The 20,315-nt window shown below is 45.9% G+C and overlaps 1 protein-coding gene across 1 annotated transcript in view; it reads right to left on the reverse strand.

The window, feature by feature from the left end:
- Positions 1-20,315, reverse strand: part of FAM178B (family with sequence similarity 178 member B) — a 425,328-nt gene that overhangs the window by 230,130 nt on the left and 174,883 nt on the right. Inside the window, exon 15 of the mRNA XM_088443441.1 lies at positions 15,519-15,613. Within this exon, the coding sequence (XP_088299567.1) occupies positions 15,519-15,613 (95 nt within the window). The remainder of the gene's footprint in view (positions 1-15,518; positions 15,614-20,315) is intronic.

Here is a 20,315-nt window from a genome sequence, read left to right on the forward strand (position 1 = left end):
TGTGCATGTTCGGGAATGAGGGAGGATGCCTGCACTGAACGACATATCGTTCAGTGTGGGCACATTGGGCCTGATTCAGACCCACTTGTGAGCGGCTGTCCGCTCGCAAGTGGGTCGATGGTCTGCACTGAGCATGCGCACGACGGAGGGAGCTCCGTCGTGCGCATGCGCGAGACGCGACGAGCGAAGGACTTTCCTTCACTCGTTGTGTCTGATCAAAGGGGGCGTGCTGTCGATGTTGATTGACAGCACGCCCCCTTTGGTGGGCGTGCCGGGGGGCGTGCCTCCCAGACGGGGGGGTTCCCAAGGGAACGCCTACTGTCAGAAGCCGGCCCACTGACATCACTAGTGATGTCAGTGGGAGTGATTTTGGCTCTGATAGAGCCAAAATCACTCCGGGCCTTGCGGTTGAAAAACTCAACCGCAGGCTCCGGCTCGCAGTGGCGATGGTCGCGATGGTCAAGACCATCGCGGCCATCAACCTGCATGCTCGTATAGGCTGTGGGTGGTGACCCACAGCTATACGAGCGTCCAGGAGGACGCTCCATAATTATGGAGGACGGCCCTCATTCAGAGCGAGCGCTCTGCTCAGAGCGTCCGGCTCTGAATGAGGGCCATTATCCATTGCACAGGATGATGAACGATTGTACGATTACACTGTTGTTCCACTCTCGTGTAGTGGATACGTACCTAAAGGCAACCACATCATGATCACATCTCACATACGGCTGCATGGAGGTTAGTGGATAACAATGGCGCATTATCATGTAGGCATGTAGACAGAATTGTGGGATATAGGGAACTTTCCATAAAATTTCCCTGGTGATCAAGTGTTGTCTCACCTCCTCGCATCACCTCCTCTTTCGGGATCCCGGTAGTCACGTAGGGAGAAGTTTTGGTGGCGATGCCTCAGAAGTGACGTTGTACTCTACCCCCTATCCCCCTATCCCTTATCCTAATCCCTACCCCTAACCCTCCCACTGCAGCCTAACCCTAACCTACCCCTCAACCTAACAATAACCCTCCCAGCGGTGCCTAGCCCTAACTGTCGCCATCTTTAGAATGTTGACATTTCACATGATGACATTTCAGATATTGACACAGTGAACATGTTGACATTCTGAGGATGTCGACATGTTGTGGTGTGAACATTGTGAATGTCGACATGGTTACTGGCGACCATCTGACCGGATACCACATATGTCATGCTGCAGACAGAAGAACATAAAGGAACACTGAGCCTGTATAAAGTGTCATCATTAGAGGGATTGGTACTAGCAGACAAATGTACTGGGAAATTATTTTAAAATGTTGGCAACTGTAATGAAGTAAAGGGAACACAGGAATAAAGTAATAGACAATACTGTTATCTACATTTACATGTCTTCCTGCTGCACATACGGTGGATAGAAGTGAAGGCAAGGTTAATGAGGAGGGGATTTATGAATAACATTCTCATCCTCTCACAGAAGGATATGGCTTGTTTAGGTAGAACAGCCCTGAAATTAATAAGGAACGCCTTATAAAGTTCTGCTTCATTTCATTATTTACACTTATCAATCATGATTCAGAAATGATCTTCTCTACTCACTATGACTTAGGGGCTTATTCAAGATGTTAATTATCGAGGACCCTGATAATCAACACACTGACTCGCCGCGTCGCTGGAGCAATTCATCATTGCTCCGGCGCTGAGAAAGCTGATTCGAAAATCAGCTGTCCCAGCGAGCGGCTTCACTGCTCCTTCTGGAGCAGTGAATCCTTTCACTGTTCGCGAGAGCAGTACGCATGCGTGACCTACAGGTCACGTATACGCACAACAGCGCCGACGTCTGGCGGAAGGAGCTTGACAGGGGCGGAGGGATCCTTTGCGACCCCGGACTCCGGAGCGGGGTAGCGGCAGCAAATGCTACCGTAATCAAGCTCCAAAAAAATAATATTTTCGGAGCTTGATGAAGTCTGTCCCCATACTAGTGTATGGGGACAGCGGGCCATTCCGCAAGAGGAAGGTAAGCAGGTATCTGTGATATCTCCTGCTTTACCTTCTTGATGAATGGCCAGAACACTTCATTTTTACAACTGCAGGTGAAAATGTTCATTTTCATCTGCTTTTGTAAATATTAAGTGATGATGAATAGGCTCCTAAGTACTGTTTAACAGATGCTGGCAATCTGGCCAAACTATTCTACTACTCTGAAAATATGGCCCATAAAGTTATATTATGTACAACCAAATCACCTTATTCCTAGGTGTACATGTATTATTATTATTTGTTCAACTCCTAATACTAAGCTGGATCTGAAATTGTGATTAAAAGTGAAGACACAAGTGACTAAATTTACTACATGACTGTTTATGAGGGGTTTGGAAACCGATGGGATCCACTGCGGATCGATGATGGGTCCAAGGTCAAAACCACAGTATTTACTAAAGATCTTTTTGACCTTGTATACTGAGCCAAACATCGATCCCCGTTAGTTTCCAGGCGCCAATCTTGTCACAGCGGTTTTATAATGCTGCATGAATCCCTATGACCCAGCCTTGTCTTTTATTATAGTTGAAAAATTTTAAACTGAAGAAAAAAAAAAGGGTCTGATTCAAAATTGGAATCAGCACTTGGCCTTTAAGCCTAGACTGGTAGCGGAAACATTGGATGGGAAGGTGGGGCATTAGTAGCCAGGGCTGGTGCCACTATGGCAGGGAGAACACACAGCATGGGGTCCCCTAGGGATAGTGCCAACCAGCCCTAATCTGGTCAGCGTGGGGCTGGGTTTCAGAGCCTGCAAAAATAAATGCTATTCAACATTCCTGGTGAGATGGTTGTTGGGTTAATTATTATAGTTTAATAGTAAAACATTTGTATATATTTATTTTACTGGCGCACTACAGTTCCCTGCAAGCTCAGTCATGTTCACTTTTAATGCCTGCCAGGGAATGTTGGCAAATGAAGAACCACAAGTGCCTGCATGCCCTGGTATCCAGGGTCCATGGACATGCAAATGTGGCACAACCCTGTATTACAGATCAGATCCGGCGTCCGGTGTTCTATATCATGCCATCACTCTACTCATAACACTGATTTATAGGGGCATGGGCATGGTTCTCTCATTCTTTTCTGAGCTGCAGTTAGGTGATGACTGATGTCAACAATGTGCCAAATTCAAACTAGGCGCACATATTTAAAAAGCACTTTGTCCACCTCTCAGTGCCACGGTAGAAGGTTCCATTCTTACTTCAGCAATTATTCTCATATGTGTATCTGTGTTTGAGACAGCACCTAGTTTGACCACTCATCTATTTACTGATTTTGTATCATACTTTATATACTAATCAAGCTGTTAGTACCAGTTTGTTTCACGTGGATCCAAGGGCTGCAACCTATGTATTCCCTGCAACAAGACCAAAAATTCCAATACACACGCTCAGATTTTTCTTCAGATCTCAACGATAACGATTTTAAAAATCGTTCAATCGTTCATATCTGAAAGAAAAATCTGACATGTGGGCAACAATGAACGATAAACGATGCGCGTTCCCGTTTGTCAGATAACGATATCTGACATCTGATGTGTTTGTAGTTAGATTTTGTCGATTTCATTCATTTTAATACATGCTGAAATCGTTCAATTGTTCAATAGTTTGCAAATCGTTCAATCGTTTGCAAATCGTTCAATCGTTCATCTGACATATCTGACCGTGTGTATGCACCATAAACTTAGCTGGCAACAAGGAATCCCATACCTTAGACCTTACTACGCACAGTATACTCTGGCTATAAATTCTGCTGGTTCTATTTCCCTCTGAGATCTGTTCCAGCATCTTGTGGAAAGGGACGAGAAGCACTATGAACATTGCAATCAGGGTCTCTCCAATCGTCTGGACAATGGACAGCAAACTTTGACTAGACAAAGGGCCTGATTCAGACCCACTCGCTAGATGCGTACGCATGCTCCCAGCAAATCTGGCACACACCCAGCAAGGTAGGCGATCGCACGGCAAGGCATTAGCACGCCCACTATGTCTTGGCATGCAATCACTTCGTGTATGCAGACGCCCAGTTGTGCACGTCATCTCCAGGAAGTGTATGTAACCATCGGTACATCGGGTACTATCGGATGCATACGCAGTGCTTGTGGTTGACTATACACTACCGCAAGCACTGCCAGCACTTCAGAGTGAAATCCCACCAAGTGACATGCACTATGACGCTGCCTTATAATTATGCATGTCTCTGAAACGGCGTTGGAGTTCTCAAGCATGCCTGTATTCGCACCTCCACTCCCCCGTTAGTAGTGGCCTGCCCAGTGGCGGATCCAGGGGGGGCGATAAGGGCGATCGCCCCCCGTACAGAAAGCCAGAAGCCCCATCCGCTTATTGACACGGTCAGTGTCTGCAAGTGAAGCTGCGCAAGCCTGCAGCGCTAGCGATGTCAAACACATCGCTGCTGCAGGGCGATTCTGCTCTGTTGCTGGGCTGCCCCTGTCTCCTCCCCCATGGCATCACAGTTCATTCACCGCGGCCGGCGTCCAGAGCCACACACAGGCACAGAGCATCTTTCTGTACCTGTGTGTCGCTCTGGACGCCAGTCGCGGTGACATCATCACGCACGCGGCATGCCGGCTCCGCTTGTGTTTCAGCCACGGAGGGAGAGCAAAGAAGAAGGATGTACGCGCCCACACACCCCAAGTGCAAGCCAGCCTGGACATCATGAAGAGAGGCAAGTAGTACTGCACAGGGGAGCTGGCACAGCATAAGGGGCATTACTGGGGGCTGTTCGGCGGCACTACTGGGGGTACTGCATAGGGGGCACAGTATAAGGGGCACTACTGTCTGGGGCACTGCATAAGGGGAACTTCTGGGGGTATTGTATAAGGGGCACTACTCGGGGCACTGCATAAGAGCACTACTGGGGGTACTGTATAAGGTCACTACTGGGGGCACAGCATAAAGGGCACTGCATAAGGGGAGCTCCTGGGGGTATTTTATGAGGGGCACTACTCAGGGCACTGCATAAGAGCACTACTGGGGGTACTGTATAAGGGGCACTACTGGGGGTACTTTATAAGGGCACTACATAAGTGGAGCTACTGGTGGTACTGCATAAGGGGCACTACTGTTAATGAATATTCTGTTTGTTTGATTTTTAAAAAATTTGTTGAAAATGGGAGGGGCAGAGTTGTAAGTGGGAGGAGTAATGAATGGAGAGGGGAGAAGTCCGTGTTAATTCTTACACCACCCCCCCCTAAAAGTAAAGTCTGGATCCCGCCACTGGGCCTGCCCCTGTTACCACCCACAAACGGCCTCTCCTGTCACTCACTCTGCTGGGCTGTCTATGCGCAGCGAGCAAACGCATCCCGGTCTCTCGCAAGAGAAGAGCGACTATCAGCCAGCTACGAGCGTTCGCATCCTAGCGAGTTTGTCTGAATCAGGCCCAAATTCCCCTCCATGCATCTCATTAGGGGTCCAAATGTTGTGGTGCCTTTTCATTGCCAGGTCTGAATAACTAACCCCCAAAAGCATGAAGGGGAACCAATGGCTTGCAAAGGTTTTTTTAGCCAATGCACCATCCATTTTGAATTAGAGCCTGGGAACATTTGTTATTTCTTTATTATAGGGTCAAGCTTTAGTCTCAGGGAGCATATCGTGTAGTGTGTACCCACCAATACACACACATCCCCTTTCTGCAATATGAACTGCATCTACACAGAACTAACCTGACCATAACAGAAGAGAAATGCTTAAAAAAATGTATGTCACTTAATAGACCTTCATATTAGAGATGATGGGTTCGGATTCTGTGGAACCGCTCCAAACATTGGGGATCCGAGTCCACCCGAACGCTGTTCGGGTGTTCCCTGCCTGACTCCGAACCCCCTTTTGAGACCAAGCCGCAGCCTCCTGATGTCGGATTCTCGCGAGAGAATCCGACGTCAGGGCTCCTCTAGTGTAGGGCAGAACGCTGTGATAGCGGTCTGCCCTACACGGATCAAACACACAGCCGCCAGCGGCAGCTGTGTGTTTGTAATAGCAGCCAATGAGAGTCACACAGACTCATTGGCTGCTGCATGGAGGGAGCCGGTTGGAGCTCACTCATGAGCTCCGTCTTCCGGCTCCCTCCGCGCGTTATACAGCAGAGCACAGTGGATGGCGGCAGGAGCGGGGATTCAGGTAAGTTTTTTTTTTTTAATGTGTGTGTAAGGGGGCATTACTGGGGGGGCATACTACTACTGGGGGCCTGCTAAGTGGGGGCCTGCTAATGGGGGCACTACTACTACTATTGAGGGCCTGCTAAGGGGGGGCATACTACTACTGGGGGCCTGCTAGTGGGGGCAAACTACTACTGGGGGGTAAACTACTACTGGGGGCCTGCTACTACTGGGGGCCTGCTAATGGGGGCACTACTACTACTGGGGGCCTGCTAAGGGGGGGGCACTACTACTACTGGGGGCCTGCTAAGGGGGGGGCATACTACTACTGGGGGCCTGCTAGGGGGGGCATACTACTACTGGGGGGCTCCTAAGGGGGGACATACTACTACTGGGGGGCTGCTAAGGGGGGGCATACTACTACTGGGGGCATGTTAATGGGGACACTACTACTGGGGGCATGTTTATGGGGGCACTACTACTGGGGGCATGTTAAAGGGGGCATACTACTGGGAGGCATACTACTTGGGGCCTGGTAATGGGGGCACTACTACTGGGGGCCTGCTAATGGGAGCCTGCTAATGGGGGCACTGCCACTGGGGGGCATACTACTGGGGGGCATACTACTGGGGGGCACTGCATAGGGGGCCCTACTACTAAGGGGACTGCATAGGGGGCACCACTACTGGGGCCATTGTGTAAGGGACACAACTCCTGGGGGCATTGTATAAGTGGCATTACTACTGTGGGCTTTGTGTAAAAGGGTCACTACTGTGGGCATTGCATAAAAGGGTCACTACTGTGGGCATTGTGTAAAAGGGTCACTACTGTGGGCATTGTGTAAAAGGGGCACTACTGTGGGCATTGCGTAAAAGGGGCACTACTGTGTGTCGTAACATAATTAAGAGACACTACTTTATGGTGTAATGTGAATCAGGGGCACTATGTTTTGGAATGTGAATAAGATTGTGCACTTTGACTCCTTGGGCCGTAGCCCACTATGTAAACAAGTACTGTGATTCTGCTGGCCGTACCCCACTGGGTTGGTGCACTACTTTTAATTTCTGCCACTGCTGTGTGGCAATGTTCATAGATGTGCTTTATACTGTGGTGTCTGTGACGCTGCGACGCTGCTTTGTCGCTTAGTAACCAGTCAGCTCACTGCAACCTTTGGCCAATAATGTTGAAAACAATATTATAAGCTGTGAGGTGGTCTAAATTGACTATAAATGACTGGAAATTAATGTTATTGAAGTTAATGATACTCTAAGAAGAAAAAAAGGACCAATTTATGTGATTTTGGCTTTTTTTTGTACATTTTTGTAAAAAAAATCCAAATCCAAAGCCAGTCACTGCAGTTTGGCAAATCCAAATCCAAAGCCGGACGGCGAATTAGAACCAAATCCAAATCCGGCAAAAATGGTCCGGCGCACATCCCTACTTCATATATATTTTCTGTACTGACTGGGGTGCCAGTAATGTCTTAAATATGGAATAAGTGGTCTTTGCGGTGTTATTTTCATTAAACATTTTCCTATATAACAATATACACTGACTGTCCTTGCTGCACTATAACCATATAATTACAGTTACACTAAAGCCCAGTGTTATTATCTTTTATTTATATGACACCAGTGTGTGGCATAATGTGTATACGGGCACTACCAATGGGTGGCATTATGTATATAAGGAGCACTACTACTATGTGGCATGATGTGTATAATATCACTACTAATGGGTGGCATTATGTATATAAGGAGCACTACTACTATGTGGCATGATGTGTATACGGGCACTACTAATTGGTGGCATTATGTAAATAAGGAGCACTACTACTATGTGGCATGATGTGTATAATAGCACTACTAATTGGTGGCATTATGTATATAAGGAGCACTGCTACTATGGGCATTATTTCTGTGTGGCATAACATGAATAGGGGACAATACCATGTGCTATAATGTGAATAAGGGGTACTACTGTGTGACGTAACAGCAATAAGGGGCTCTACTGTGTGAAGTAACATGAATAGGGGGTAATACCGTGTGGCGTAACATGAATAAGGAGTACTAATGTGCAATGTAATGGAATAAGGTCGAACTTCAGTGTAGTGTCATTTGAATTGGTAATATTGTGTGATCACGCCCCCATGCGCTGTCCCACTTAAAGTATTTGGGGGGGGGGGGTTGTGCCAATGCACGTTCTGGCACAGGACACCAAAATACAATATAAAATTCTTTAAAGTGACACTAGCGCTTAAGGTTAAAAAATATATTTAATGAATATAGAATAAGACAAAATTTCCCACATTGCTTAAGGGAAAATGAATGAAAAACAAATAGCAGCAGAGTATACAGTGAATGTACAGTACATGTAGATAAAGCAGCAGATTGTGCAATGAATGTTAGGAACGAAGTAGTCCATAAACTTAAGTCCCATATGTGATACAATGCATACCGTGTGACGTAGGTGAGTGTCTATTTAGGTGGGGAAACAGGGGATCCGGATAGCACCCTGGTCCAGACACTCACAGGCTTAAAGGATGTGATCCTGCAGACTAGCGCTAGTGTCACTTTAAAGAATTTTATATAGTGTTTTCTATTCCTGGGGAAAGGGATTACCCCATTTTAAAGTGTCTAAGCTGCTGAGGTTTTTTGCGCTAAGAGATCCACCTTTTCATCTATTATAGGACACCAAAATGTCTAGTTATGTCACTGAATGAGGCAGTGGTGACCTTCTGGCACGGATTTTCGGACAGGATCAAAAATTATAAAATTAGCTACAGTAGATCCTGGAGCTTCCATCTTCTTTGGAGGATCCCATTAACTTGTGCATAAAGCAGTGTAGCTGGATCAGGGTGCAGACAACATTCAGTGAGCATCAACTACACATGTCTCTCTCACTCAGTGTTGCTCACCTGTCTTGTAGCTTCCAGGCGTCACAGAACTTGTAGCAGTCAGATCCGTAACCAACACTTAGGCCCGTATTCAATTAGCCATGAAAAGTGCCGTCTGGCGGAAAGCGGATTGAATTCGCCTCATTCGCCTGTTTGACACAATGTTTTTTCTATGCGCGTCCCCGCTGTTTGCCCTATTCAATTGTAAAATACGTGAAAACGCAGATAGGCGAATGTTTTACAAAGTGAAACTAGCGAAAAGGATATATTTTTAGTGGAAAATCAGTGTGTACCCCATAAAAAGCTTTAGTGACCCTGGGAATAGTAGTAGTAGCCCTAATAAAAGTATTTAGTGAACTTATTATGTTGCAAAGGGCTATTATATGCATATTTGCATATGTGTGGAAAATTTATAGAGAGCAATATTTTTTTCGGAAAAATAAGTACAGAGGATAAATTTGGGGCACCTAAAAATGGGTACTAGTATATTTTGATGTCTCTAAAATGAAGATTTTAAAAATCTGAAAAATACACCTGCTGCAGCCTCGTGCAATCCCAAAAACACCTGTCCCAACCATACAGCCCCCCAAAGTACCAGGCCCCCCAGTTTTTTCCCATTTTCCAACAATTTTTTCATTTTTGCCCCAAAAATGACGAGCTTTTTTGAGGTGAAGTAAGTTAATTGGTTTTTCTTGTTTTTGCCTAATTAGTCATTAGGGGGGTGTCCAAAGGGTTCTGAACCAAGTCCCCACATTTGTACCCCAAAATATGGATTTTGCACTTCTTTTCTCCTGCCTTTTGCTGGAGAAACTTTTTCGCCTGTTTTTGCCTATGGAGTTTCCACCTAGCCGAAAACTCCGGGGAAATGAATATGGAGATACTTCGAAAACAGGCGAAAAGTGCAAATCGGCGAAAACTTTCCCCCAAATGGCACTATTCGCGGCTAATTGAATTCGGCCCTAAGTTTTTCAGCGACAGTGTGTATGTAGTCCAGCGCAATACACAGCATTATTTACAAGTAGACATGAAATGAACATTTGGTGCTTGATCAAAAAGCAAATACAAACAGGCTGATGGAAGCATGCAGCACGGAATTATGCAGACCCACAACGGGCAGAAGGTAAATACAAACAGGCTGATGGAAGCATGCAGCAGGGAATTATGCAGACCCAAAACGGGCAGAAGGGCTGATGGAAGTTTGCAGAGTGAGGGCAGAAGATTATTCAGGTTGGTACTCAATGAAAAGAGGAGGCAGGACAGATACACAGGGGCCTATTCATCATTACTAAAAAATCGCTGGAGGTAATTAGGTTTGGAACTCACATGGGGCTCTATTTACTACAATCCGCATTTGTAATGCAGATTGTAGTGGGATATTATCGACTGAATTCGCATTGCGAATTCAGGCAATATCACAGGGATTTACTACAAATCCCTTGCAGGGACAGAGCTTGCGATAAAGCACTGTCCCTGCGAATCCCCTCTGCACTCTAGTCACGATGTTTTCGCAAAAAAATACAGTCTAGTGCCCTGCGCATGCGCCGACCGGCCGCAGCTGCTTCCACCCCGGCACTAAGCCCCGCCCCTGACACTAAGCCCTGCCCCTGTGATCGCGGACCCACCCGCGACCCCCCCCTCCCTTAATAGCACTTACCTGCAGTCATCGGTGCTCCGGTGATGTCTTCCATGCCTCTGGTCAGCTGATATCCCATACTGCACTGGGACCCAATCACCAGTGCAGCATGGGAGACCAGCTGACCGGAGGGGAGTCATCACCGGAGCCCCGACCACCGGTCCCTGGAGTCAGGTAAGTGAATTTTTTTTTTTTACTATTTTTTTTTTTTTTTGCAGTGTATCAGCTTGCGGTCTGTTTAAACCACACAGCTGATCACTGGGACCGGCTCCGGGCTCTGCTCTGCCTTTTAGAGCAGAGTAGGAGTCCGGTAAGCAGGGGAGACCCTGGATAACGCCACCTCCAGGTGGTGTTATTATCACAGGGCTTTCCCCAGTATTTTTTTACAATTTATTTTTAGTAACTTTGGTCTGGTCACATTTCCCATTACAATTATGGGAAATGCGATCTGCTTACTAAAAATAAGTGATACTTAGGGGTTGGAGTAGAATTTTACGAATTCTACTCCATTTGCCCTATAGTAACTGTAGGTGATACTAAAATAATGTGAAAAGGGTGTGAAAACACCCTTTTTCACTTTATTTTATTAAAAATAATGTTAATAAATAGAGCCCATGGAGTTCTACCTAATTACCGGAGGAATTCATCACTCCTCCTCTCCATAACTATCTATTTCCTGAAAAGCTGTCATCACTCTCTACTCTAACTTACCGCAGCTGTAATCAGTGCTGCGCATGCGCCGTTACGTTCACAAAAGCAGCGCATGTGTAGCACTGATTACAGCTGCGGTAATTCTGTGTCCATGATACAGTCTGTCCAATAAACCCATACATTTTGGTATTTTTTTGAGCGGAACCGAGTAAGAAAAAGGGCCTCATTCAGGCCCGCTCGCGAGCGCATAGCAATATGATCCAGCACTCACAGTATCCACGTCATCTTGCCTGGTGCCTACACACAGTATTACAAACATACATTCATGGAGATGCTGCACTCTCGGCTACAATAATGAAAAATGATATCATCAGGACAGTGTGTATTCATTTAGAACTCCAATATGTTGTCAGAGCTTGGTGCTACAGTAGCCGAGAGGGCACCTTCATGGATGCATATCTATTTTCCTGAACCGTCTTTGAAAACACCACCTTTACTGTTGATTAGGGAATGCATGTTTTGAGCAGGACAGTTTCTGAATTTTTGGGTCAATCTTCATATTGATCAAATCAATCAGGAATAGGCATCAACCCAGAAGACTCAGTACTTTATTCAAATTTCCAGTATTACAGGCTACTCATCTCTGGTTGCACGCATCATAGCAGTAACTAGGAAATCAGCAAACCCAAGAAATTAGCCCACTGGGGCATCTCAAGCACCTTTGCTCCCATCTGACAGCAACCTAACATCTCACGTCCCTTCATTAATGAAGTTGAAAATACACACTTGTGGTTTCTTCTCCCATATATTACAACCGCGTGAAAGGCAATATGGTATCAGGATATTTGACTACTCACCTAATCAACTATTAAGCTCTGGCCAAATTGAAACTGCTGTAGGTGCACCTATTTAACCAGTACTCTGAGCTCCTAAATGTTACTTTTATCGCACCGTGCACTTTATATAAGGTATATATTTTTAAAAGAGTGTAGGTGAATGTAACATTTTGGTAAATTAAATTGTATATATAGAAATGGTGTGTACGTGTTCAGAATAACTTCATTTTTAGGTATGATGGACAGGGTTGCAACAAAGAAGGCGATGTCCACAACAGAGACAACTCTGGCTCTGGCTGCTATGACACTGCAAGTCCCAGCACTCTCAGGCTGCTAAATGTTCATTACTATGCTGCCTGTTCTCCCAAACTTGTCACCCTTTTCTCAAGTTGTTTTGCAAAGTGGCCAGAGCTGGACTACGTTGGATTCAGACCAAAATACTAGAACATTTAATAAAAATACGCATTCAATAACAAAAAATATATGTTGCATAAGAGTGTAAGGATAGCATTATGTTTAGAACAGCTGGAGAAGCACATGTTCCCGACCCGTGCTGCACCGCATTAAGCAACATGTGGCACTCCATCTGTGGCACTACAAGTTTGTGCCAGACGTTGATGTCAAAGGAGCAGTGCAACAAAATGTTATTCTGCGAACAGGAAAAATTAAGATTAACATGAATCGGAAATCAGGCTGCAGTTACCCCATGTTTTAGGTTACTGACCCTATGTATTCTATAATAAGCAAATGCTTCAAAACAATATCTAAAGTTAAGCAACTAATTCTGGGAGACCGTTCAGTATGTGCTTAGGGACTAAAATACATAGAAAAAATATAAATACTAAAAAATAAAACAAAGGTACAGTTTTATACACAACATACAGTGCATCCGGAAAGTATTCACAGCGCTTCACTTTTTCCACATTTTGTTATGTTACAGCCTTATTCCAAAATGGAATAAATTAATTTTTGTCCTCAAAATTCTACACACAATACCCCATAATGACAACGTGTAAAGAGTTTTTTTGAGATTTTTGCAAATTTAATATAAAAAAAACTAAGAAATCACATGCACATAAGTAGATGGGCGGTAGAACTGTGCTCTCGTTGACCAGGGGGTGGTGTGTTGTGGTTTCGGGGTGCTGCACCTTTGTGTGGGAGTACCTTTCCCGCACTGAATACGTATGGGGGTAGGGGGGGTAAGGTGCGCTCTTCCTGCTAATAGTGGTTATGGCGATGACTTGTGTGTGTTTGTGAGTGGAGTTAATTGGAATGTTCCTTCTGGTGGTGGTGGTGTTTTGGGAGTGAGAAGGAGGGTGTGATTGGGTATGGAGTGAAGTTTGGAGTAATGTGAAAAAGGGGAATAAAAGTAAAACCTTGCACGTCAACAGTCTAGGAAGTCTCGGGGGTGGGGGGATGTGCAAAGTGGGTTGGAACACCTGTGCGGCGTCCCGCGTGTTGGTGTGAGTCTTGGCAGTACTTACCTACTGGTAGGTTTTTTTGTTATGGTGATGTAGGTCAACGTTGCGGCCATTGCAGATAGGTTGGAAGCTGCAGGTTTGTTGGTGAGCTGGATCAGCGTGTTGCTGGTGTGCTGCAGGTGCACGGCTGTTCTGATTGGTCTGCGGAGGTCAGCGACCGGAGTGTGCAGCTGAGGTTGGCTCTTGGTTGTGCCGCTGGTGGTGCGGACCCAGAGGTGTGGATGGGTGAGCTGCTGGGAGGCTGGGTTGCAGCGTGTGTGCTGGGACCACCTCTGGGGGGTGGTCTGCTCGGGATACTGATTCAAAAAAAGCCAGGGAGGAGGGGGGGATGTGGAAGGTGGAAGGTGTGACCGGGATGAAGCTGGTCACTGGCAATGTTGGCTGTGCGGACTTGCAGCCGGATGTGCGGGGTGCTCTTATCACTGACGGTCCCTCGTTGAAATGGGGATCAACGGTGGAGACAACCCTGGCCAGGAGTCAGTTGCTGAGCACACCTGGGGGGGGGGGGGAGAGAGAGAGGCTGGTCCGGGGTGGAGCCGGTCACTGGAGGTGTGAGCGGTGCAGACCAGCGAGCGGGTGGGCTGAGAGCTTTATGCTCTGGCGGTCCCTGGTGGGGATGGGGATCTTTAGTGGAGGTCAGCCTGGATCGGTGTCAGGTTTGATGTGAGGGTCTCCAAGCTTAATTGGAGTCCACCTGTAGTAATTTCAGTTGTTTGGACATAATTTTGAAAGGCATACACCTGTCTATATAAGGTCCCACACTTAACAGTGCATGTCAGAGCACAAACCAAGCAAGTCCAAGGAATTGTCTGTAGACCTCCGAGACAGGATTGTCTCAAGGCACAAATCTGGGGAAGGGTACAGAAAAAATCTGCTGTTTTGAAGGTCTCAATGAGCACAGTGGCCTCCATCATCCGTAAATGGAAGAAGTTAGGAACCACCAGGACTCTTCCTAGAGTTGGCCGGCCATCTAAACTGAGCGATCGAGGGAGATGGTCACTCTGTCAGAGCTACAGTATTCCTCTGTGGAGAGAGGAGAACCTTCCAGAAGGACAACCATCTCTGCAGCAATCCACCAATCAGGCCTGTATGGTGGAGTGGCCAGACGGAAGATACTCCTTAATAAAAAGCACATGGTAGGAACTGGGAGATTAGTCAGCATAGAGGGAAAGATGAATGCAGCAATGTACAGAGACGTCCTGGATGAAAACCTGCTCCAGAGCGCTCTTGACCTCAGACTGGGGCGACGGTTCATCTTTCAGCAGGACAACGACCCTAAGCACACAGCCAAGATATCAAAGGAGTGGCTTCAGGACAACTCTGTGAATGTCCTGAGTGGTCCAGCCAGAGCCCAGACTTGAATCTGATTGAACATCTCTGGAGAGATCTGAAAATGGCTGTGCACCGACGTGTCCCATCCAACCTGATGCAGATGGGGAGGTGCTGCAAAGAGAAGTTTGTGAAACTGCCCAAAGAGAGGTGTGCCAAGCTTGTGGCATCATATTCAAAAGGACTTGAGGCTGTAATTGCTGCCAAAGGTGCATCAACAAAGTATTGAGCAAAGCTGTGAATACTTATGTACATGTGATTTCTTAGTTATTTTTTTTAAATTAACTTTGCAAAAATCTCAAAAAAACTTTTTACACGTTGTCATTATGGGGTATTGTGTGTAGAATTTTGAGGACCAAAACGAATTTATTCCACTATGGAATAAGGCTGTAACATAACAAAATGTGGAAAAAGTGAAGCGCTGTGAATACTTTCCGGATGCACTATACATATTCTACAATACAAATAACAAAATGTCATTCTATATACACCTGATCTAGAAAAGCATACTGATGCCTACATTCCATAAACAAAATCAGGACTCACCTGGCTCTATCAATGTCTGGAAGAAGTTGGACAATGCTTAGGAGATTGTGATGATGAGATGATAGCTGGCTCAATGATAAGCACAGTTTCGACAGCTAGAATACGAAAAAGAAACATTAATAAGTCTTTTAATGTCTGTAGTTAATTCAATTGCTACAGTAAGACTGGCAAAGAGGCTGTATAACTGTTCTTTGTACCTTTTTGTTTCTTATTATTTTGTCGTTTACAGAACTGTATGTACTTTGTGTTGAAATATGTACAACAGATTGTGGGTTTATTCATATGCATGTACTTATGTTGGAGGGACAGCGGATGGTGATATATTCATATACAGTGTATTGTTTGTCTGCTGTATATTCCTGTACTTGCTTGTACTTCCTTTCCCATGTGTGCTCTAGGAAAAGAGACTTAAGGAGAAATGAAGGTGAGCCATGGAGCTCAAGTTATAAACATGTTGTGTTTAAGAAGCTGTTACTGAAAGCTGATGCTTGTCATCTTTATATTGATCCTGCTACCCAGTACTATATAAAGAAGTTATTCAAAACTCGTATTGTCTGATTGTAAGGTAACTCCCTGTGATGGTCTTTTATGTATGAGACCTCTCGCTGTGCACCTATGGTATTCCATCGCCACACGCCAACACTTGGATGACATAACATAAATGTAAACATTTATTTAAATCATATCTGCTAACAGTGATTATGACATAATAGAAAAAGGAGGGGGATTTAACCCCCTATTGTTCCTCAGCACACTGAATAGTACTTGCAACAATATATGAAGACTATATGGTCATAGAAATTCAGAGATATTGGTTGCATGCATTTGCAAATACATGGGATGCTGCTAGGCCTCGTCATGGCTTCTCTGTTACTAGCAGTCCCTAACACTAAGGGGTTCATGTCCAGGGTGCAGTGCACCCCAAAAAACGTCCAGCCCAGGACCCCCCCAGGGCATCACACGAAAATTGGAAAAAGGGTTATAGTGCAGTGTAAAGTATAGATGTGTAAGCCCGATGGTCGCGATGGTCTTGACCATCGCGACCATCATTTTGGCCGCTCGCTATAGCTGTGGGTGGTCACCCACAGCTATGCGAGCGGCCAGGAGGCCGCTCCAAAATGAAGGAGGGACGGCCCTGATTCAGAGCGAGCGCTCTGTCAGAGCATCCGGCTCTGAATCAGGGCCTCAGCGTCCAGAGTGCGCAGTCCAGCGGCTTGTGTGAACCCGGCGGCACAGGCCGCAATCCAGGGTACGCAATCCAGCATACCACCGCTTGTGTCAACCCGGCGGCACAGGCAGCAATCCAGCATACCACTGTCTGTGTCAACCAGGTGGCACAGTCCACAATCCAGTGTCCTAAGAACGCAATTCTGTGTACCACCGCCTGTGTCCACCCGGCGGCACAGGTCTATCACCAGACCACCGCAGCCAAGGCTGCTACACGGCCCAAAGGCAACATCTTGCTCTACTGCCCACAGGCCACAGCTTGCCAAGGCTTACCAGCCCTCAAGGCTACTGCACGGCCCAAAGGTCTCATCTTATTTTATGGCCCATTGGCCACAGCTTGCCAAGGCTTACCAACCTTCAAGGCTGCTGCACGGCCCAAAGGCCACAGCTTGTTCTACGGCCCACAGGCCACAGCTTGCCAAAGTTTACCAGCCCACAAGGCTGCTGCACAGCCCAAAGGCCGCATCTTATCTCACTGCCTTCGGGCCACGACTATTCAAAGACTTACCAGCCCTCAAAGCTGCTGCATAGCCCAAAGGCTACATCAACTTCTTCTGCCCTCGGGCCACAACTAGTCAAGTCCACCAGCCCTCAAGGCTGCTCTTTGGCCGCAGCTAGCCAACCATACCAGCCCACAAGGCTGTTGCGTGACTAATCTATCTCAGATAATACCTCAGTTCCTAACATACATCTATTATAGTGCCAAAGGCCTGCAGTGAAGGCCAATCATGAGAATGAAAGGAGGGTTAATACGCTCCATCCAGTCAAAGCAGCTTGATTCTGACTGGATGGAGTACTGGAAAACTGCTCTGAATGGCTGTTGAAAAATGTACCTCTAGTTCATTAATTCAACTAAAAAACATACTGGTAGGTTAATTGTTTGCTGATAAAATGGACTATACCAGAGGTTCCACACTCTGCCATTACAGTCCAGGTTTTAAGGATATCCATGCTTGAGTCCAGATGATTAAATCAAATTAAGTCACCTGTGCTCAAGCATGGATATCCTTAAAATCTGGACTGTAAGGGCGGAGTCTGGGAACCTCTGGACTAAATTGTATATGTATGTGTGTGCATGTGTGTTCTAGGGAATGTGAGTTGTAAGCTCATATGGGGCAGGGACTGATGTAAACTAATTAAAATTCTCTGTACAGTACTGAGTAATATGGTCATGTTAAACCTTAAATGTAACCTTCCACCTCTTCATTAAAATGTTAATTTTTTTTAACTAAAATATTGCATGGTGTGGACTCATTTATGGCTTAAATGACTAATGACAGTGAGGGGATATTGGGATATTGATGTATTTGAAGGCGTTATAAAAATTTGGGCCAAATTTGTTCCATTGAAAATATAGCACGAGATCTGGTGCAAAGCAGCTTTTATTATAATGTCTGTGGCAAAGCATGGAATGCCCCAATACATGCCCCATATAATGCGACACCTACACTCCTATTACCACATTCTATGGGCGGAATTCAATTGATTCCAGGACCTATCGCGCCCGACGGAGCTATTCAATTCTTGCTCCTGTCGGGCGCGATCAGCTATCAGTGCTACATTTCAGCTCGCAGCCCCAGGGGGATGAGAGCTGAAATGTGCGAAAAGTGACCTGTTTGGGCGCCCAAACATCACTTTTCGCTGTCGCGCCCAGCACTTTGGTCGGGTTTAGCTGCTTTACGAGGCTAAACCTGACCTCTATGGGTGCGATCAGCACGAAAAACGGCAGCAATTGAATAGCGGCCCGTGATCTCCTGTCACTTTAGACGGGAGATCCGGACCGCGTAATCAATTGAATTCCGCCCTATGTCTCACTTCTCAAAAGGAAAATGTGAATTCTGCACTGCTCCAGGAATTTATACACACTTTGCAAGTCTCCCTCAAACAGCATAGATAAAGCATTTAACATTATTGCGGTGATGATTATTATTGATCTAGCATTATTCCAGCTGCATTTATATTTAAAATGCATGTATGCTAAGAACCATGCAACATACACAGATCATCCATAATATTAAAACCACTGACAGGTGAAGTGAATAATATTGACTTGTCATGTAGTGGGATATACTAGGCAAGTGAACAGTCAGTTCTTGAAGTTGATATGTTGGAAGCAGGATATGAGAAACTTTGACAACGGCCAAATTGTGATGGTTAGACGACTGGGTCAGAGCATCTCTAAAACAGCAGGTCTTGTGGGGTGTTCCAGGTATGCAGTGGTTAGTGCTTACCAAAAGTGGATAACTGGTATAAGGAAGATAACCGGTGACAGAGTCATAAGTGCCCAAGGCTCATTGATGTGCATGTGGAGCGAAGGCTAGCCAGTCTGGTTCTATCCCACAGAAGAGCTACTGTACCACAAATTACTGGAAAAGTTAATGCTGGTTATAACAGAAAGGTGTCAGAACACAGGGCATCGCAGCTAGCTGTGTACAGGACTGCATACCCACAGACCGGCCAGTGCCCATCCTGACCCCTGTCCACCACCGAAAGCGCCTACAATGGGCACATGGGCGTCAGAACTAGGCCATGGAGCAATGGAAGAAGGTGGTCTGGTCTGATGAATCACGTTTATTTTTACATCACGTGTACAGCTGGGTGTGTGTGCATCGTTTACCTGGGAAAGAGATGGCACCAGGATGCACTATGGGAAGATGGCATGCCGGCTGAGGTAGTGTGATGTTAAATGGGCAATGGTCTGCTGTGAAATCTTGAGTTCTGCCACTCATATGGATGTTACCACCTACAGATGTGTCCTTGCTCATCTAGCCTCAACGTCATGAGGCGCGATCTGCATGAGTGATCTGTGCAACTCTACTAGCGTTGGGCGTCTTTGTTTGACGAAAACAGGATGCACCAGGAGACTGTGCTGATTAATTTGATATGTAACAAACGTATAGCTGTGGCGTTGAAAAAGCTGCGGCCGTTGCATTGTAGCATGCTAATTGAGAGACTCAGTCGCACACACATATACAAGTGTCACATATCAAATAATCAGCACAGTCTCCTGGTGCATCCTAATTGCATTGTATTGCCACTTAGATGCATTATGCAAAATAGACACCCAGCACTAGCAGTGTCTCACGGAACAATCCACGCCAGATTCTACTTATCATTTATCTAGCACCTGCTAGAACAGGGGTTCCCAACCACGGTCCTCAAGGCACATTAACAGCCCAGGTTTTAAGGATAGCCGTAATTCAGCGCAGGTGTCTTAATTGGTACCTCAGTCATTTTGATTTAACCATCTGTGCTCAAGCATGGATATCACTAAAACCTGGACTGTTAGTGTGCCTTGAGGACCGAGGTTGGGAAATACTGTTCTAGAAGATAATAGCTAGAATCTGATGGGTTGCTATGGGCAATAACAACTTCTAAAAAACCGCACTTTAGTAAATATAACCCTTAGGATGCCTTGAAGACCAAGTTTGGGAAACACTGACAGAATGTATAAGCCAGGTGCTAAGAGAACACTCTGTGGTTTTGATCTGGCTGACATGTTAGTAAAGAAGGGAACTCTGGCCTCAGTACTTTGGGATAATCTGAGTGATGTGGAACACAGAAGTGTAT

This window comes from Taudactylus pleione, unplaced genomic scaffold, assembly GCF_031769625.1.
Source record: "Taudactylus pleione unplaced genomic scaffold, aTauple2 ptg000329l, whole genome shotgun sequence".
Taxonomy (NCBI): domain Eukaryota; kingdom Metazoa; phylum Chordata; class Amphibia; order Anura; family Myobatrachidae; genus Taudactylus; species Taudactylus pleione.